Consider the following 20,354-nt stretch of genomic DNA (forward strand, 5'->3'; position numbering starts at 1 on the left):
CTGTTATTGAAATTGAGTCAACTCTGTGTATGAGTTTGGTCTTCATCCTACTTAATTTAAGCTTGGTTCTTATGCAACTCATGAAAATGTTTTACAGTTCAGTCATGTTTTCTTCAACTAGAAAACTTCTCTTCCTTATAGAATTCTTTTTCTGCCAGTAATTCAATTTTTATCAAGATGACATGAGAAAACAAATAGGATGGAGCAGTTGTCTGATGACAATTCATATTATGTTTGCTTATCGTAAATTTCCTTAAAAATAATACACCGGGTGCCCGATGAAGAAACTGAGAAATTTTAAGGACATATTTTACTGGTGAGAATAATAAAAAAACATAGACATAAGTCTGGAAATGCTTTGTTTTTTAGTCATGGCTAGCGAAAGATTTCGCCCGGATTTCAACTCTTCTAAAAATAAGTTTTTATTTACTTTTATTGACTGTATTTACATTAATTAATTTTTTCAGAATTAAATTCTTTAAAAGTTTTGTTACCAACTCTTCAACATTTATTGTGTACCTAACTCTTCCTTCATTTAACAAAGTTGTACAACAAACCTAAAAATTCTTGTTTTTTGACACCTGAAATTTGTGTTTTACATAGGATATCATAAAAAATACTGGAGTTACTCTTCTGGGACCTGTTTATATATAGATATAAATTAATAAACATTTTACTAATTTATCTTTTACTAAATATCTTGAAAAAAGATGCTACTCTATATCAAACCAGTCAGAAACAAACAAAACAGTCGTGGCAAGTAAAATGATTATTGTAAGCATGTCAAAACTGAGTTAATACAAGCAGTCAAAATATATGTATACAGATATTGGCAAAAGGTAAAGAAGAACAGAAAGTAATTTTACAAAAAAAGAAAGTACAAAAAATAAAAAAATATACTATGTATATTTATTATTGCAACCACCCAATATAATTACATATTACTTTCAAATTACTTTATATATTATATTTTAGGGTATTCAATAAAATATTCAGTAATAAAAATATAATGCTTATATAAATTTAAAAAAGAACAAACAATAAAATATATATGTATAAATAAAAATAAATAATAATTTTACAATTATCACAATTAATAAAATGAAAGATAATTGTATTTAATGCTAAATAATATTCACAAAAATACATTAAACAAGAATCAATAACTGACTAATAACATCATACTTTGTTGGAAATAACAAATAATAAAAAGGATTAAGATTTAAACTGAAAGATAAGTTATCAATAAACATATTATTCAATAAATAACTCAGTATTGCAAATAGATATTATTTAAGCAGAAAAAAATTATAACAGTTTGCAATGAAATGCATGTTTACAATTTGTAATTTATAAAAAAGAAAAAAGCTTATTATCTATTTTGACATAACTTGTATTATTTTGCATTGTCAGGGTACTTCCATACTATATTGTTTATGTTATTTTCATACATTATTTTTTAGAATATCAGTAGTGTTATCTAAGTAATTTTATTAATATAAAATTTACATTTAAAGATATATAAATATGCATGTACTTTTCAAATTAATTTTTATTAAGCACCTTTAATGGAATTCTGAAAGTACAGACATGTCTTATGACAACAATTTTTTATCTATTTGTTTTTCCAGTCTAAAACTGTAGATATTATCTAGGAATGAAGAATTTAATCTGTTTTCACAAGTTTATAATATACCTTGTGTATTACCAAGTTCAGTCATCATATTTTTTTAAGCACTTTGCTTAAGTGGATAACATCAAGAAGAGCATTCAACATTAAAACACACATCAAGTTATATACGTCCAAATAAAAAAAAAACAACTAAAAGAGATGTATATAAAAAAAGTACATATTACCAAGTTTATTTTGATTTTATTGTATCTTTTTACTTCTACTTTAACTTTTCAACTGTGAAAAATCACTTTTAGTACTCAGAAAGAATTATAAATGTATATATCATATAATAATCTTAAACAAAAAAATATAATATTTTTTGTACAAGCTACTTAACAGTATAAAGTGTAGGGGTTTCATAAAGTTGTACAATAGTAATTATTAGCAAACAAATAATTTTCCAAATGACTAAAAAAAAAAAAAAAATTGTTAGTGTTTGTTATAGAAATATTTACATAACAATCTATTTTATTTTATTTTATTGAAATTAATTTTCTTAAGATTCATATTATTTTTGTGTACTGTTAAATTATATTTAAATTCTATTAAATAAACTAGGCAGTGTAGAATATTGAGCTAAGGCATATCTTACCTTAATTTTTCATGAAAGTACTTTCATTCCAAAAATTAATGTAAGATATGTCTTATCACAATATTCTGTACCAGGTGGTTTGTTTAATAGAATTTAGATTTAAAACAATCTGTTTATATTATATTCAAGAGTATAAGAACTTAGAGCCAAAGTGAATTTCAAATTTCATCTAAAAGTTATTTTACATTCTTCATTATTGGCATTTTCTTGGTTTTAAAATATAAATAACGCAATTTTTTTTATACTGTCATCTATCTAATTCAATAAGCTAATTAATTGTGTTATATAACCTCTACAAGATTTTTGTTCATAGATAAAAAAATTTGAATTTTAAAAAGTAATATCTTTTGTCAGTGGCTATTTTATACTAATTTTGACTTTAGTCATGATTTTGTGTAGAAAAATAAATCAAAAGCAATTTTCTTTCGTGCCGTAACAATTTACATTAATTACATATTTATACAAGTTATGTCATTTATTTTTATCATAAACATATTGGTAACATGTAACCACCCATGGCCTTATTGCAAGGTAGCTTATAAACTAAGTATTTATTTATGATTTTTAAACCTTAAATAATTTTTACGTATATAATATAATATTAATTATTCTTACTACATTATTTTAATGAATGCAATGATAATGATGATGATAACAATGCTGATGATTATAAATTGTTTTTAAATTTAATGTATTCCTTCAAGAGGTGAGTATGATTTATATTGATAGAGATCTGGTCCACCATATCCATAAAGTAATTTTCCACGACCATTTTCATCATAATATGGGTATCTGTATTTAGGTCTGGAAAAGAAAACATATAAGTAATTCAGTTACCTATCAAAAAGCAAAAAAATTAAAAATATGAATTAAATTATTAATTTAATTGTACTGTGTAACTTTTAAACAGTGTGCATATATATACACTGTACACTATATATAAATATATATATATATATATATTTTTTTTTGATATGTATAAAACAGATGGGGATTATAAAATAGTACCCATCTGTTTTATAATCCTAGCTAATCCTAACAAGGATTAGCTGGAATTCATGATAATGAATATTCATTATCATGAAACAATTAAATTTCATGATAATTGGAAATTCATACTGAAAATAAAGTAGCATTTTACTTGTAGTAATAACACTGATAAGAGAAATTTGATTTTTAAAGGAATTGTTTTTTGTGCTTACTAACAGTAGAAAAATGGTATACTTAGTATTCTGAGTCATCATACATTTGCTACAGTGAAAATATTTTCAGTATAACAGATTTAGTTTCAAAACCACAATGTCAGAGTATAACAAAGCAACTAAAAATCAAAACAAGAACTTGAATAGCAGGACAGCCAACATGATTTCTGAAATTGAATCTATCATACTTAGTAGGTCCTTGGCATTATTTCAGAGGAACTGTAGTTATTGTTATCTTTTTAATGGAGTTTACACTTATAATGTAAATGGTTGTTTTAGGTACTTAACCATACCAAATAATTTACTTAGAAATCTTTCTAATATAAATGATACAGTAAACAATATTAAATGTTAATTCCACAGAATGTATTCAAATATTTTTCTGTACTATAATGTAGAAACTGTAATGTTTTTATTTATCTATATATTTTCCTTACTGAGTAAAGGTAGTATGAATTAGGCATTGTTTCGCAACCAAAGAAGTGCATTACTTGTTTCATTGTACTCTTTGCCCCAATCTCTTAATAGCTGCAGTGCACATAAAGCACCTGACGTACTGTACAATGAGTTACGCTTTTGATTAATGATTTAGCACAATGCTGCTATCTACTCAAAGAAGAAGGTAATAAGAAACCTCCTATCTTTTTCTTCAATTTTTTCAGTTTCCATCAATTCAATTACTTGAAATTAATAGACCTTAAAAATGTTGATATTTTTATTATTGTTTTTTTTTAACAATTGAATATTTTTTATGGTGTAGATGAATATTTGATGACTTCAATGCTGATGTGATTGGTCAGTTTTTGTTTCTTTCCTGCTTCTGTCTAGAGACAGATAAAGTGAATTTAATAAAACATATAAAATGGCTTTTTCATCTTAAATATTGATTGTATAATTTAAAACATTTATGTCCTTTTGTCTTCTTTAGGTGAAGTGTTTTATTGACACGAGATGTATTTCTCACAAAATAAACTTTAATCAAATTGATACATTAGTACAAATATTTTGTCAATTAAATGTGATAAAACATTTTTTTTAATGTAATTTGTGAAATTTTTGATAGTGCTCATCTACTATTTTAGTGATTCATAATTTTTGTAATTTTTATTTTCTTTTGCTCAGGTTGCAGTTCAATGAAGAAAAATTGTATCAAATATCATACACATAATATTTTTATACAGCATGCTCATGTTCAGTTGCTTTAGACTAAAACATATTTGAATTTTTAAAGTTATTTCCCCCTCTAATTTTAAGAAATAGTTATTTTTTTGTTTTGCTCATCTTTTCCAAGTTAAAAAAGAGCAGTCACTTAAAGAAATTATTCAACTTGAAAAACTTTTGTTACTCATAAATATTTTCCTAGTTAAAATTAAATAGCAATAAGACTAACTATATTTTATATCACAATAACTGTATATCTAAATTGCTAAAGGATTCACAATGAGATGGCTATCAGTCATACTGTCAGACAATATGACTGATACTCATCACTTCCGTTACAAATGTTTATTGTACTATTTATTATCCATAGATACACTGTTAGCATTTTCTTAATTATCAGAACTTTTGAATTGAATCAACCTAATTTCTGAAAGTCTTAATATTTCTTTCATCATTATCAAGTCCCATTTCACATACTTATTATGTCTTGTAACATATGACAGAAATATTGAGCTGTTTGAAGTTTGATAATCCATATAACTCATACATTTATTTAATTATTTGTTATATAATATGTATAATATAAAATTAGTGGAAGCATTGAATATGTACATAGCCATTGTTTCTCTAGGAAGGTGTACATTAATTTATGCTTTACACTGTTTATTCTAGGGTATCTTATGCAACTAATGTGAGGGATCTGAGAGTAAATGGCATTAGGCAAAATTATCTTATCTAAGAGTAACAATAATGTCTATTATTGAGCCACTCAGTCACTGTGATGAAGAGAGAACAAGTATCCCTTGTAGGCCTTCATACTGTATCCTTTGCATTACTGAGGGCTTAGCATGGTTACATGAAATCATATATTTGATACAATGAAGAAGGTTCAAGAAACTACTTCATTTTTCACTAAGTTATCCAGCAACATGGTATCCAAGTTATTGTCTGGTCACCTACAACTATTAGGTTATTATGCCCAACACAAAAGTATGTGGTATTTATAAGTTTAAATTTGTTCATGGATATTAAATTTTTAGATGTATGAAATGTGCATAATGTTAAGTTCTTTTCAAAATAAATGTAACAGAACACTTTCTTTTTAAATATATGAAAAAATGCCTCTGAAAGATCTTTTCAAAGTTTTTATTTTTGCTGTTTTATTGGTAGTTTTGTTAACGGTACCAACTGAGGATGTTAGAAAACTCCTTTAATATAAGGTAAATAATATTTTTAATCTATATTATGTTTTTATGACAAATATGTTATATGTAAATCTCATATGTACATTTGTTGAATTAATGAATTATAATAAAATTAAAGTTTAATGAAAAATATTCCTCCAAGACAGAATTTATATATTTAAAATAAATTTAAGCACTCCAATCAGCACCAGAAACAATCTTTATAAATTTATTGATAAAACAACTGCAGTTTTCAAAGTTTTCACCTAACAAAAAGCCGTAAATTTAACAAAAATAATATAATAATTACATACAGAAAATTTGTCAAGAAACATATTAAACTGACCCTAAATATTTCAAATTTGTTTTCTAAACATTTGTTAAACAAGTTTCCTAACCACCGCAAATGACTGCCACTAACATCATTGACAAATCAGTTTCTTTTATTCATGTAAAAGCTAAAAAATTATTTTCTGGAAATATTTCAATATACATAGAAACAAATATAGAATTGTTTTGTTAATAATTTTTTTTTAGGAAGTTTACTACATTTCATAATGTACATTTATGAATTAATTTTAGCAGTTATTAAATGATCTGTAAAAAATAGATGTATTAAGTGTAACTGTTGAAAGTATTGTATATTAACACTAAATACTAGGTCATTATTATGTATATAATATATATATATATATAAGTCACAAATTTGTAACTTGGATTTTCTTTTACTTTCCCGCCTAGTGCTACAGCAAAGCTCTACAGCATTAGAAGGAAAAGTAATGTAATTGGTTCAATATGGGCATATGCGTTTTTCAACGGATCTTGATGTTTTGACACCTAAGGAACCCAAAAAACCAGATAGAAATTTTCCGGATGTTCTTATGTACGTTTGTGGGTTTGGTGTCACACTCTAAATCACCTTAAATCTTCAGAACTACTGAACCAATTTTGACCAAACTTGGTCAGATCACTTCTATATATGGGGCATTGATGCCATTAAATTTTCAGCTTAAAAGGTCAAGGGAGTGAGGCTGTAGAGCAAGTCACCCTCAATATCTCAAGATTTCACCTAATTAAGGTCTTATTTTTCTTAGTCATATTTGTTATGATCAAAAAATAGTGATATCTGCAAACAAATTTTTAAAAAAATCATACCCCCACTCCAAAAAAATGGTCTAAACTAGTGGCTAAGTGGGTGTACTGCGGCAATAGTACTCCCTGTCACCACTCCCTGTTACAAGGAGCACTAGTGTAGCACTGATTTGGTAAATTAAGTTATGTGTGTATGCGTGTGTAAGCCAAGTGACTGTGTAGGCTGACAACACAGTCGTACAACCTAACTGTGTTGTCAACTTTTTTAAAAACATATAAAGATAAAATTTTAAGACAACTGTGTAAAATGGTCATTTATAAATAAAAAGTAAGGAGGTTCTGCTGTCAATTCTACAATTTACTAATTAATAAAAATAAAAGTTTAGATTTAGTAAGTTTGAATTCAACTTTTCTATAGATAAGAATGTTTTTTTCTTGTCATAGTTAACATATAACATAATTGAATAATGTTGTTTCTGTTTAATTTGTTAAATGTACTGTTATTTAATTTCATTATTTTCACAGTAACTTAAAGTGTTATCTGTTATAGATGCTTTCATGTTTAGTAATAGTATAGAAACTCAACAATTTTTACCCCAAGAATTTAAATTAAAAATAAATAAATTACTTCTAAGGTTCCAAAGTGTGTACACTACCTTTCTGTATTACATGTTACAAAATACTTTTGAGATGAGCCATTTCAAAATTTATTTTGTTGAAAATTTATTTTTGCCTCTTCAAAAGTATTAAAATATTATGCACAACATTTATATTAGATATTTGTAACTACCACAAACACTTTAGACTTTAGACCTCTCATTCTGTGGTAGCCACTCTACTCTTCTCTGCACACATTTAATAAAATCCAATTACAAAAAAAAATCACTCCAGGTATAATTTCAACTGGCACTGATGCACTGATGCAAAGATCTCAATAGTATGTAAGGGGTTGTAAGTCACACCTCTAAATGAAGCATAGTAATAAAACCATAATTTGTTTATGTTTGCCATAACTATAACAGTTCCAATCAAGTTATATGAGTAATAAATCATTCCTGAGAACAGTAGATCCATTCTCAAAAATAATAAGCATCCCATGTCATACTTACTAGAGAAGTGACAAGTGAAGTGGTTTCTCATTAGCCAAGCAAAATTACTGTTTTATTTCTTCTTGCCTAGTCATCAGAGTATATTTAATACTGCAAATGACATCCTTATTCTGTTCACCAGAGACCAGGTGTATATTTAATATCATTACTCTCAGGGTAAGAGACTCAGTATTTAAAATATCAAAATACTTTACATGAATCAATGTTACATGAAAGAAGTAGGACATAGTGTACAGCAAAAAATTTATGCATCAGTCTTTGTTGTAAAACATTACAATTTCCACATAGCCTCAACTAATTAGGGAATGGAAGCATACTACCCATTTTTTAAAATAATTTGATAGGCATTCAGTTTTTAATTATTATGGATTAAATATATACATTTTTGAGTATAAAAAAGTTGTTATTAGTTATTAAATATATTCTGTTTTTATTATTCTTTTATTAAACATTTTTTATAAGCCCTAAGTTTTTATGTAAACTAGGAAAAAGTGAACAATGCAGAAAAATGTAAATGAAATAGTAATACTAGAATGAATACCTCTCAAAATACTGGAAATTTGGTGCTCTAGGTTGGAGTGTTGCTTCTGTGCTTTGAAATGTGGTAATAACCAACATCAATCCAATGAAAATGAGACCCTGAAAAATAAATTAAGAATTAATTTTTGCTGTTCAGATCATCAATAATTCCGTTCAATACCTATGTTTAATATACACTACCTTCATTTATCATTGATTGTATGTGCAAGTATGCATATCAGTATAATGATTAATTTAATTAATTAATTATTAACCATTAATCCCTAGACACTCCGATCTAAGAGTTATGGGATAATTTAGCTTTTACTTTCCCTACCAGAAACATACTCAACATTACGTTAATAAAAATTTGATACATCGAAAGTTAATGTCCTTGTGCATTATATTTCGTTAGTATTATATTTCTAAGATATGATTTATTAAGGTTGATGCTGTTGTAGGTTCTGTTTGTATATTTTTTATCTGTAGTAAAATTCGCATTTAGTCTACCCAGTGAAATATTTAGTGCAAACCATGTAGGAGTATAATTTCCATATTTCTGGGCTATGATTATCAGTATGATCCATGTCATAATTGTTTTATTAATATTTTCTTGACTGATAAATACGATAACCTAAAAATATATGAATTAAACTGTAATTACTGCACTGACTATTATGTATAGCAGACCAAATTCATATTTAGCTACTGTTTCAAAGATAATAGACAAGCTATACACAGAGCAAATTCAACCTCTAAGAATCTATCATAAAAGAGGATACATATACAATCAATATTAACCATGTAATGTAAATTAACATGTAGCATATAAAAGTGATGTAGGCAATATTGAATGGTTAAAGTAATAAAAGCAATATTGAATTAACTGCTGAAACAGCAGTATTATTTAAGCACATTTAACGGGTTCAAACAGTATTAAATTTAGAAATTGAATTTAATTTGGTGAAAACATATTGGATGAACAATGCAATTCAGATGAAATAATGCTGTTCAACCACATATACTAAGGGGTTTCCATATTAAGGAGTTACTTTAAAGTTTCACTTTAGTTGGCACAGTAGTTCATCTATTCACCAACACTACTGATAAAGGAACTTTTAGAGCTGTAATAGCTCTTTTAAAAGTAATTCTAAAAGATCTTCTAGAATTACATTTATGTTTAATTAAAATAATCAATTTGAAATTTTCAAAAAACTCTGATAGTAATTTAAAGTAATACTTTTTTAATATGTTGACTTCCCAGATCATTTAAAAAAATAATAAAAAATTCAAAAATTATAGTTACATAGAAAAATAGAAATTGTACAGATTGTTTACTGAACTTGATGATGTGTTAGAAGCCATTTTTTTTTTCAAATATGATTTCAACCTTAGACATTTTCTTGTATCTTCCCTTTGATTTATTATCAAATTGTTACTTCTTGAGATATTACAAGTGTAGAACTATCAGATAATAAGGTATGAATGTCAGGACTTGCCCATTATCAGTTTTTATTATCATTTTTTAATTAATCCTATTGATAAGGGTTTAGTATATTTAAAATTCAGTGATCTTACTCTTCTTGTGAGCTGGAAAAATTATATGAATTTTTGCAGAAAACATTTTATTTTAAATACATAGATATACAAATATAAATAAATAATAAAACCTGAAATCTGAATTTGTAACTTGCCTATTGATTAGTCGTTTAGAGTCTACATCTACTACTATAGATGCAGATCTATGGTGTAATTTTGAAAAAATACATGGATAGATTTATTTTACTAATTTATTATATATCATTATCTTATATACACCAAAATAATTTTATAGTTGCTGAAAAAATTGCTTATTAAGAGTATTATCCATTAATGATTAAATACAATTATTTTCTCCCTTACTAAATTTTTTTATACATTTGAAGATTTCTCATATGATTCAATTTTTTTTTATTCTAACCTATGGTGTTGGTATTAAAAATAATGTTTTTTTTTTTCATTTTAAAAACACAGTGGCACATAACTCTAGAAAAACTTTTTCTGGAATTATCATCTTACTAAAATTACTCTTGAGTGAAAGTAACTGGATGATCCTACTCATTTAATTGAAATATTTCAGTGGTGGTGTGTACATATCACAGTAATAAACAGACAGATTTCATTGACTTGGTTATGCAAACATATTAAGTTAAGGTATGCTTAATATTTTTTTTTTTTTATTCATTTACACAGTCCAATACTCTAGAAAAAGTAAGGTAAGAGAATACATTGGTAAATGGCACAGTCTGCCGATGGTACTAGTTTAACCTGCTTTTATTGCTTCTTTTGTCTTTTTATACAAATATTATTTCATCTCTCATATGTTCAGTTCTTTTCACTTCTGTTTACTTTTGGTGTAACACCTACTAATGGTATTAATGCATGACTAATAAAATGTCCCTGCTTTTATTTGCAGATGGCAACTGTAACACAACACTCTGTCTTGTGCATTTGATGTTCAACTATTGTCTGAATTTTCTTAATGTTATGAGTGGTACTTGGGAATTAATGTATCTAAGGTATTAGACTTGGAGATCATATTGAAATCACTGCACTCATATATTAAACTTAAATTTAACTAAAATGAACTTAACTGAATATTTAACTTTATAAAAACTTCCATCAAAGATTTTTATTTGTCTTTTCTAGAATTAATCAAACATTTTTAATAGAATAATAACAAAAATTTAATTATAAATTTCTGTTTGCAACCTAAAATTGTAATGTATTTCTACAAATCTTGGTATTAATTTAACATCCTTAATATACATCTACACAACTAGATGGATTCTTTCTTCCACTTTTCAGCTTACAATTTATTCTGCTTTGGATTTTATTAATTATTATTAAGAGGTTTTTTAACATTAATTACAAAATAATAAGAATCTAAATATAAGAAACATTTATTTTTTATAAGATTTGAGTAATTATTCAGTAAAAAAAAAAGTGTGTGTGTGTGTGTGTGTGTGTGTGTGTGTGTGTGTGTGTGTGTGTGTGTCAGTTGTCATGGGCACCATTCTGCATGATCTAGGAATTGTCTGATTTACAAACAAGAAGTAGCTGTACAAGAGATCAAGAGTTCACAGAAAGTCAACTATTTTATAGCAAGGAAAATTGTGCTTGGCTGAACGTCGAAGACTGTGTCAAATGCACAGGTTGCTGCAGGTCCTTCAGCTTCAATTAAACCAGAGGACGTTGTTTCTAAATTGTCACCAGTTTTAGCGTGCATGGTCAAATGCATCAACAATTAAAAATTTAATAGTTGACTATCAAGAGAAAGCAGCTTAAAATCAACACAGAAGAAAGCAGATGCTTCCAAATGTAAGAGTTCTGTGCAACCCAGCAAACCAGTTGCAAGAATAGTGAAAGTGAGGTTAAAACAGAGAAGAAGGTCGAAGCTAAATCAAAGCAGGTTAAAGTCAAAATAGAGAAAATGCCCATTTTAGCAACAATGAGATCAGAAACTAAACTACTAGAAAAGGAGGACTTTGAATGTCCAACGATGCATCCGAAGGCACAGAGGCCTTTAAATGAGAAGGTAGGCACTTCAGCCATTCCATAAGCTTTAGCAGGCAATGCATCGAATCTTGACTCTGACGCACTGCTGACCGCACAATCAGAGCCAGTATCATCTGATGCTGGCAGCAGGAGATCCTCCGTGATTTACTGCAAAGGATCAGAAGAATCCATCTCCGAGGCCTCAAACACCCTGGAATTCGACATCAAGGCCTTCAGAAAGATGGAAAAAAGAAGAAAGAAAGGATGGCCTAAAGGTAAACCCAGGCAATAGAAATTAAGAAATTAGTTGTCTTGTGATTTGATCTAATTTTGTGATTTAATATTTTAATTTATTTTGTTAGTTTATGACAACACTTCATTGGAAATGGATTGAGAGATTTTAAGAGTTTTCTAACACTAAGTGTTTAGAATTGTTTTTTTATATGTTAAATTATAGTATTTTAAGTGGCAAGAGCTCTTTACACCCTTGTCATCTTGTGTTTTCTTTGGGGTTTTTTAATAACCTTTTGATAAGTCTATTTTTGGATGATCTGTTATGACAAAACTAGTCTACTGACTCTGTGGATAGTGTTTTTAACAGGGAGGAAAGAAATTTTTATTTTTTATTTTTGATGTGGAAAGGGGCTAATGACCACAGCAGTTGATCCCCTAAAACTTCAAAAAATTAAAAATTATAATAATAAGATAAACACACTATCATAGTACATGCCAATATTTTATAAAAAGAGAAACTGATTTAGGATGACCTTGTATGCGACTTAGATATCATTACTCTTTTTAATCAGATTTAGCTAAATCTAATTTAGATGGATACCAACACAAGCCACACAATTCTAGCAATGAGCCATGTTGTTCCTTTAGAAACCCTGAACCTATTCTCAGGTGGCTGTTTAATTTCTAGAAATATAATTATATTCGTTTCTTCAGATATCGTCAACAAAAAACCAGTGATGAGTCATGTCTTCCTCCCATTTTGGGTAAAAATCTGCCAGCCTTTGGAGGAAATATGGATAAGGCCAAAATGGGCCAGTCTAGCCAATGGTAGAATTACCAGTCAGTGTCAGGAGCTACCCTCTTGGGGGATTGCTTTATACTGTAGTCCCTCAGTGAATTGATCACTATCTACCCTTTTCTCCTTATCATTGATTCTTTTTTAATTTTGATTTTTTGGAAATAGATCAGACTATACAAAACTATGCTACCATGCTGAGATGTATAGAGTCAGAGATGTAGAGAGTTCTAGGAATCGACTACTGGCGGGGCCTTCTGTGGATTAATCAAGGTACTCTGTTCTCTATCCAATAACTGCACAAAAACTTAATTGTTAAATAACTATTGTGTAAAGCCAGCTCTCCTAATCCCTCCTACATGCAGTGCACCACAGTGCATAAATAAAATGATAATGTTCTATAAAAAACTATCTTTTAAATAAATTTTTAAGGTTAAAGTAGTTATCTCTTTAGAAGTTACCATCTATGAAAAATTTTCAAAAAATCTACCTTCATTTACATTCACTATAAATCAGAATAATCAAATTATTTTGTAAATTTGATTTTTATACATTTAGCATAAAATTACATTCACACAAGCAGATGTCAAGAGCCTGATCATCACAGTTAATATACTCTATTTATTTATAAACCAATATTGTTAACCACAATAATGAAATATATATTTTATGTTTTAAATATAGCCATGATTTATTTTACTTATTCTTGCTCTAGTAGGCCTAAGCCCAGTTATACCAACCAGGATAGCTGTAACTGGACCACATTTCTTTTCTTTTTTTTTTTATTAATTTTGTAGCAAGTGAAAAAATGTAAAGCCTGATCAGGATTTGACTCCAGAACCTTCCAGATGTTAGGCAGAAGCACTATGTTTGTAGCACAGTGTTAATTAATAGAGTGTAAAATAATACAAACTGTTCAGTAAATGTTACTTGTGTGCACAATTATCTAAGATAACATCATATCTATTTAGATGTAATGATATTGAATGATGTCATACATGAATAGTAATTACACACTAATCAGTTAAATTACTTAACTTTGTGAGCTTACCTATAACCATAATATTTAAGTTGTCAGAATGATATGAGAATACTCATGGTCTAAACATATTACACTGTCATTTTCAAATTGCTTGGTACAGACCTATATGAACGTAAATTACTGATAAGTTATAATTAGTTATAAAATTTTTTTTTGTTAATTTAATTACTAGAATTTAGTAGAGGCAATTAATTTTTTATGTTTTAATTATTTCCTTGGTGATAGTTGTTATAATGAGTAGTTCATTTCAGATACTGCAAAGTTGTGTTCCCTTCTACATTGGATGAATCAGTGATTTCAATAAAGCAAAATCATCTACAGGTTTTATATTTTTAGAATAATGAAGTTAATATGCTAGTTAAATGTAAAAAGGTAAATACTCAGAAAAATTGTAATTATCATTCAAAAAAAAGTTTATGTTTGATAGAATTGTAGCATTTGTCTCTAACAAGTCCAGAAGTGAAAAAAAAAATTATCACAAGTAAGGTAAGTTCAGAAAGCCACAAACTTTTAAAACGCTTACTTTATATTAGAAAGTTTTAATAGACTGGTTGAATTGCAGTTTTACTTCTAAAATAACAAATCACTTGTAAAAGATTTCCACAAAAGATTTCATACTTTACTACATAATGGTTTTTTTAATATTTTTTCTGGAGTTAAATATACTTTGCATATATGTTTTTTTATAATTATCTGAAGAATGACAAAAATTACAGGATCTTTTCCATTAATCAAAAGCATTTTCTATCTTCGAAATTTTAAGTATTGTTTTTAGCCAACATTCCTAAACTTATGTAGCATATGAAAATCAATCGAATAATTCCCATGGAAAGTAACAAGGGCTTATTTTACTTTGATTTAGATTTATTATCTTTTTTCTAATTTATTATGGTAAGTTAGCAGCTGCAACATCGTTTACACTAAATGGATTCAATACCCATCTCTTTGAGAAATCATTTTTATCCTCCAGAAAACTTTCCACCAACTGAATTTTTAGCTCATGCAATGCATCTTCATGCTATCAAACTGTGATAGCAGTTTGATAGCATGAAAAAGCACCAAAGACACTTTGGTGTCTTTTCCATCCAAATTTTTCTCAATATAATAAGAAGTGAGTGAAAGCATATAAAAATTTTTGCTTAGAAGGCGAATAATCCAGTTATCAAGCTTCATAATGAAAGCATGAATTCTGTCTGTAATTAATAAAATGTTTTTATCATGTCCTTGTAAATTCACTTTCAAGTTGTTTAAATGTGAAAATTCATCAGCTAGGTAAGCCAACAACAACACATACTCATTATTCTGCAAAAACATTGAGAATGGCATTTGTGGAAAAATATTAATAATTCATCTTGTAATTCCAGTAACCAGGTTAACACTTTCCCTTGTGATAACCATCTGACTTCTATATGGAAAAGAAGAGATTTTTTTCTTTTCGACCATTTCATCTCATAGTTTTATTGTATAATAATTGACTTTTAATAAAATTTAGAGTTTTACAAAGAATTTGTTCGAGATTTTATGGCATATTTTTTGCTGCAAGAACATGTCTATGAATGAAGCAATGCATCCATTTTCCCCTTTACATAAGACAATCTTTTAATTTTTTCAGAATTCACTGTTCTTTCCTGTTATCGCCCTTGGCACCACCACTACATGCTATAATACATTTTGTCCAATCTATGTTATAGTTTTTAGTACTTCATAAAAAACGTTAAAAAGACATTGTTTTTACATCCGGATCATAAAGCAAATGGACGTTTAGATTCCAAGTGTAAATTAATTTTGACAGCTTCATTCTTTCATTGGAGAGGACTTGAAGGCAAGCAACATACTGTGTCTTTCCATCCAATAAGGTAAAACCATAATTTAAATAAATGTCATTGTACAATAACGTCTTTTTTCCAATCAGTTCACTGGATGAAGATGGCGCGCTTCATTTTTTCACAAATTATTCATTTTGCATAAGAATCTAATTGGAAAAAAAATCAGTTACACCATTTAACAACACACTAAGAATCAAAACCTCAATTATTATTATTATTTTTTGTCTCGGAGATTCACATCCGAAATTTCAGTATGAGGGGCCATTGGGGCACACCTCATTCAATGCTGTGGTGCATTTAACACAGTACATACAATCCTGCACGTTTCCAGAATTACCGATTTTTGGCCTTTTGTAATTATGACTTTAGATCCAGTCCAACCTTTTCTATGTACTTCTTTAAATTTTTGTTAATTAATCCATTTGCTGTTATCACAATGGGAATAACTTCTATTGAGTTCAGTCTGTAAATTTCTTTATATTCTATTGCCAGATGGTTGTATTTGGTTATTTCATCTGTTTCAGCCTTATTAATATTGTGATCTGATGGGTGAGTGACATCAATGAGAAGAGCAGTTTTTTCTCTAATGTTGTGTAGAACCATGTCTTGCCTACTTACTGCAACATATTTGTCAGTATGTATGGGGAGATCATAATACAATCTATAATGCTCATTTTCCGATGTAGGTTTGGCCTTATATTCATTATAAGGATAATGCTTCCTGGCATCTACAAGTCCTAATTTTAATGACAATGCCTGCTGAACAGTGTTTACAGTAAGATTGTGGCGATGCAGATATTCTGTGTTAGCCAAGTTGGAGCATCCAGTTATCAAATTACCAATTGTTTCAGATGGTTTATGGCACTCTGCACTCATCACTGATGTCCTGATTTTGTAACTTTTCTAACTTTTTGTAATTGTTTGTCGCAATGACCTGGTCCTGGAAGGAATGGATAAACTCTTCAGTTTCTCCAAATAGAGACCCATACTATAGCCAACGCGTAGATACATCATAATCAGCATTTTCGAGAGAATGGGGAAATCTACCATGGAGTGCCTTAGATTTCCATGCTTGAATCCTATCACTGGTTGTAATGATATTGGGGTAGAAATTGTCATCATTCAGTTTTAGAGGGGAGTAGTCCTTGTCAGATGTAACTATTGTTTTGTGCAATGACGATGTTTCAGACCTGAAAAGAAAATATCTCTTCATTGATGCAATCTGTCTGTTACAAAGTGACTTCAGGTTGAGGAGGCCTCTACCACCTTCTTTACGAGAGAATGAGCATTATTATTATTTTCAATGAAACTATGCTTTTTAAAACTTAAATAAAGGCAACAGATGCGTGCTTCACATTCAGAACTAAACTGACATTCTGCAATTCCTTACGCCTCTTTTATGCTGCTGAGAGCACGATGTGTTCAAACATATCACACGCATGTTCAAACATGACGCATTCACAATGAATATTATGCAAGCAGACCAAATCACACGGAGCTCGTACACATCAGATTGGAACCTGTAAATTGCTCGTTTGTACACTTCATACATGCATGTTCATACCTGTCGCTACCAATGCAACTAAATAGTTTTAACTAGGTTTCATTGGGTTGGGGTTTAAGGGTGGCGAAGTATTCATTATCATTTTTTTGTTTTACTTTTTGGGGGTCATGGAGTTAAAAAGGTTGAGAATCATTATTCCAATTGTAGTAACACTTTTGTTTTAAGTTCAAGTAAAATATCATACCCAAGATAGTAAAGTGACCTGGAAAATTTTGGGATTCTAACAGAATATTTGATAGCAGTGCTTACTTTGTATTAAAATCTTATATTATTTATTCCTATAAAAACATGTTTAAATTTATTTCTTTACATCAGAAACCGTATAAAAAGTCATGAGGTTTTGAAAATAACTTATATTTAACTAGTTTTTAACCATTGAGTAAATAAAACTACACTGTAAAAATAAAAAATCAAACTGAAAAAATCTATTAAATGGATCTGTAAATCGGAAATTATCAATGAAAGCGAAATTAGCGAAATTAAATGAGATATGTGCTAAAACGTTACAGTTATAGTAGGTCTACATGTAGAACAGGATGTTAATGTCACGCTTAGATGTTTAAAACGGATTTCTACTTTTATTTGATACTGTTACATTTAAAATTAAATGCCACTCCTCAAAATAATTTTAGTTAAAGATAGTTCAGTCGTCCCAGAACAGATCAAAAAACAAACCAAAAAATAAAAACGGGACTTAATTATGTAAATTTATAAAATACCTTTACGTACTCGTAAATCTAAAGAATGTCACGTAGAATAGATACTAAAAAAAGAAAACAATAATTAAATAAATAGAAATCAGCCAAAAAAATATTAAATTATTCCTTTATTCAGATGTCCAGCTAATGGTGTATTTAGTGAAAATATAATTTAAGAAAATTATAACAGATAAAGTTAAAAAAAAATGGGTTCGTAAGCAGCATATTTGTTTCGAAATCGTTTTTTTTTTGTGAATTAGGAAAAAAGGCTAAACTACACAAGAATTTTTTTTTAAACAAGGGGAAAAGATATCTCAAAATTTCATCTTCCTGGAAATCATATTACCGACTTCAAAAAGAAATTCTCGTTCGGCCCAAATGTATATATTTTTTTATTCTTATATATGTTTAATCGTTACTGTTCACCAAGCAGACTGTTGGTTTCGATGATTATTTACTTTGTAAATGTTCCCCAAATTTTTTTTAACTTAAAAAGATGTGATTTTTTTAATCAAAAACTTCAAGTGGAAGACTTTTTTAACGAAAATTACTTTATCTAAATACTGAATGTATAGAAATGTTTTGATTTCGATTTTAAAAGTTATTCACACAAAATGTGTTATAAATTTTGCATTTATTTTTTTACTAACTATATGAAAAGATCGGGAAATAATAGAAAGCTGTATCTCAAAGAATTTGTATTTTAAGAAAATTTTATTCATACCAGTTTTTTTTAACTTGTTATAAGATAATATTCCACCAAAAGGCATCCGTGAAATTGGAGCGTTATAAATTTTCTTAACTTTTTCATGTTTTAATTTAGGCCTCACAATTATTTTGTTATTTTTTTCTCTCTAAATTGTAAATTTAGAAAAAAAAGGGAGAATAAATTATTAATTCTTTTTATGTATTTTTTTATTCAAGTTATCTAAAATACTTCTATTTGAAGTGTTTACTACATTTTATTATGACTTCCTAAAAATGAGTCATTTTCTAGCATACAAAGGAAGTCGTTAAAGTTTTATCTTTTATAACTAATTTAACAAATCAAAGTAGATTTTTTCTTCTATATCTTTTTATTTCCTTGTACGAATCGTACAAGGAAGGATTGTAATCGTGAAAAGTTTCGGTTTTCAGATTTCAACGGAATATCCATTTTGATCACCATGAATTCATTTTCACTAGTTTCGGCGTGACGTCTGTACATACGTATGTAAAATCCAAAAAATTTGGATTTTGGACTTTTTCTTAACTGCAGTAATAAGCCTTCATTGAGAGACGTTCGACAATATATCATAAGTGGTACTTATTTTCATTGGTTCAAGAGTTATAGCCAAATAAAATTTTAATTAATGAAATATTTGTTCTTACAAGGAGAAGGCACATCGGTTCAAATCCGACTTCATTTCTTTTTTTTTAAATTTAAATATATTGATTCATTAATAAAATTATTAATCTCTAATTAATAAATAATACCAATAAAAAAAAGAATATGAAAAAATTAGAAGTTATTAATGAAATAAGATTTTATGTACTTTTAAAAATATGTATATGTAATTTAATAGGCGTACAAGGAAGTCATGTGATGTCTACATCAGATTCTTTTTAATGAGGAAATAACTAAGATTTCCTCATTAAAATCCACATCGCCACATCATCGTCACTTTTTTTATTACATAATGAACTAATGTGTAACTTTTACATGAATGACAAAACAGTAAATGAAAACGTGCGAATGCTTCAGACAAGTTGCTCACTTCACCTCTTACACAATAATATACAAAGTGTCCGAGGAGGATTCTGCTAAACTTCATAGGCGTATTTCATAAAAACTTCAAGTGGAAGACTTTTTTAACGAAAATTACTTTATCTAAATACTGAATGTATAGAAATGTTTTGATTTTGATTTTAAAAGTTATTCACACAAAATGTGTTATAAATTTTGCATTTATTTTTTTACTAACTATATGAAAAGATCGGGAAATAATAGAAAGCTGTATCTCAAAGAATTTGTATTTTAAGAAAATTTTATTCATACCAGTTTTTTTTAACTTGTTATAAGATAATATTCCACCAAAAGGCATCCGTGAAATTGGAGCGTTATAAATTTTCTTAACTTTTTC

General features: G+C 28.1%; 1 protein-coding gene across 1 annotated transcript in view; it reads right to left on the bottom strand.

Annotated features, from left to right (window-relative positions):
- Window positions 1–887: 887 nt before the first annotated feature.
- LOC142321038 (uncharacterized) overlaps window positions 888–20,354 on the bottom strand; it is a 41,525-nt gene continuing 22,058 nt past the window's right edge. Inside the window, exons 2-3 of the mRNA XM_075359037.1 lie at window positions 8,557–8,654; window positions 888–3,071 (exon numbers count right to left, since the gene is read on the bottom strand). Of these exons, the coding sequence (XP_075215152.1) occupies window positions 2,954–3,071; window positions 8,557–8,654 (216 nt within the window). The 3' untranslated portion in view covers window positions 888–2,953. The remainder of the gene's footprint in view (window positions 3,072–8,556; window positions 8,655–20,354) is intronic.

The sequence above is a fragment of the Lycorma delicatula genome, chromosome 3 (genome assembly GCF_047948215.1).
Source record: "Lycorma delicatula isolate Av1 chromosome 3, ASM4794821v1, whole genome shotgun sequence".
NCBI lineage: Eukaryota > Metazoa > Arthropoda > Insecta > Hemiptera > Fulgoridae > Lycorma > Lycorma delicatula.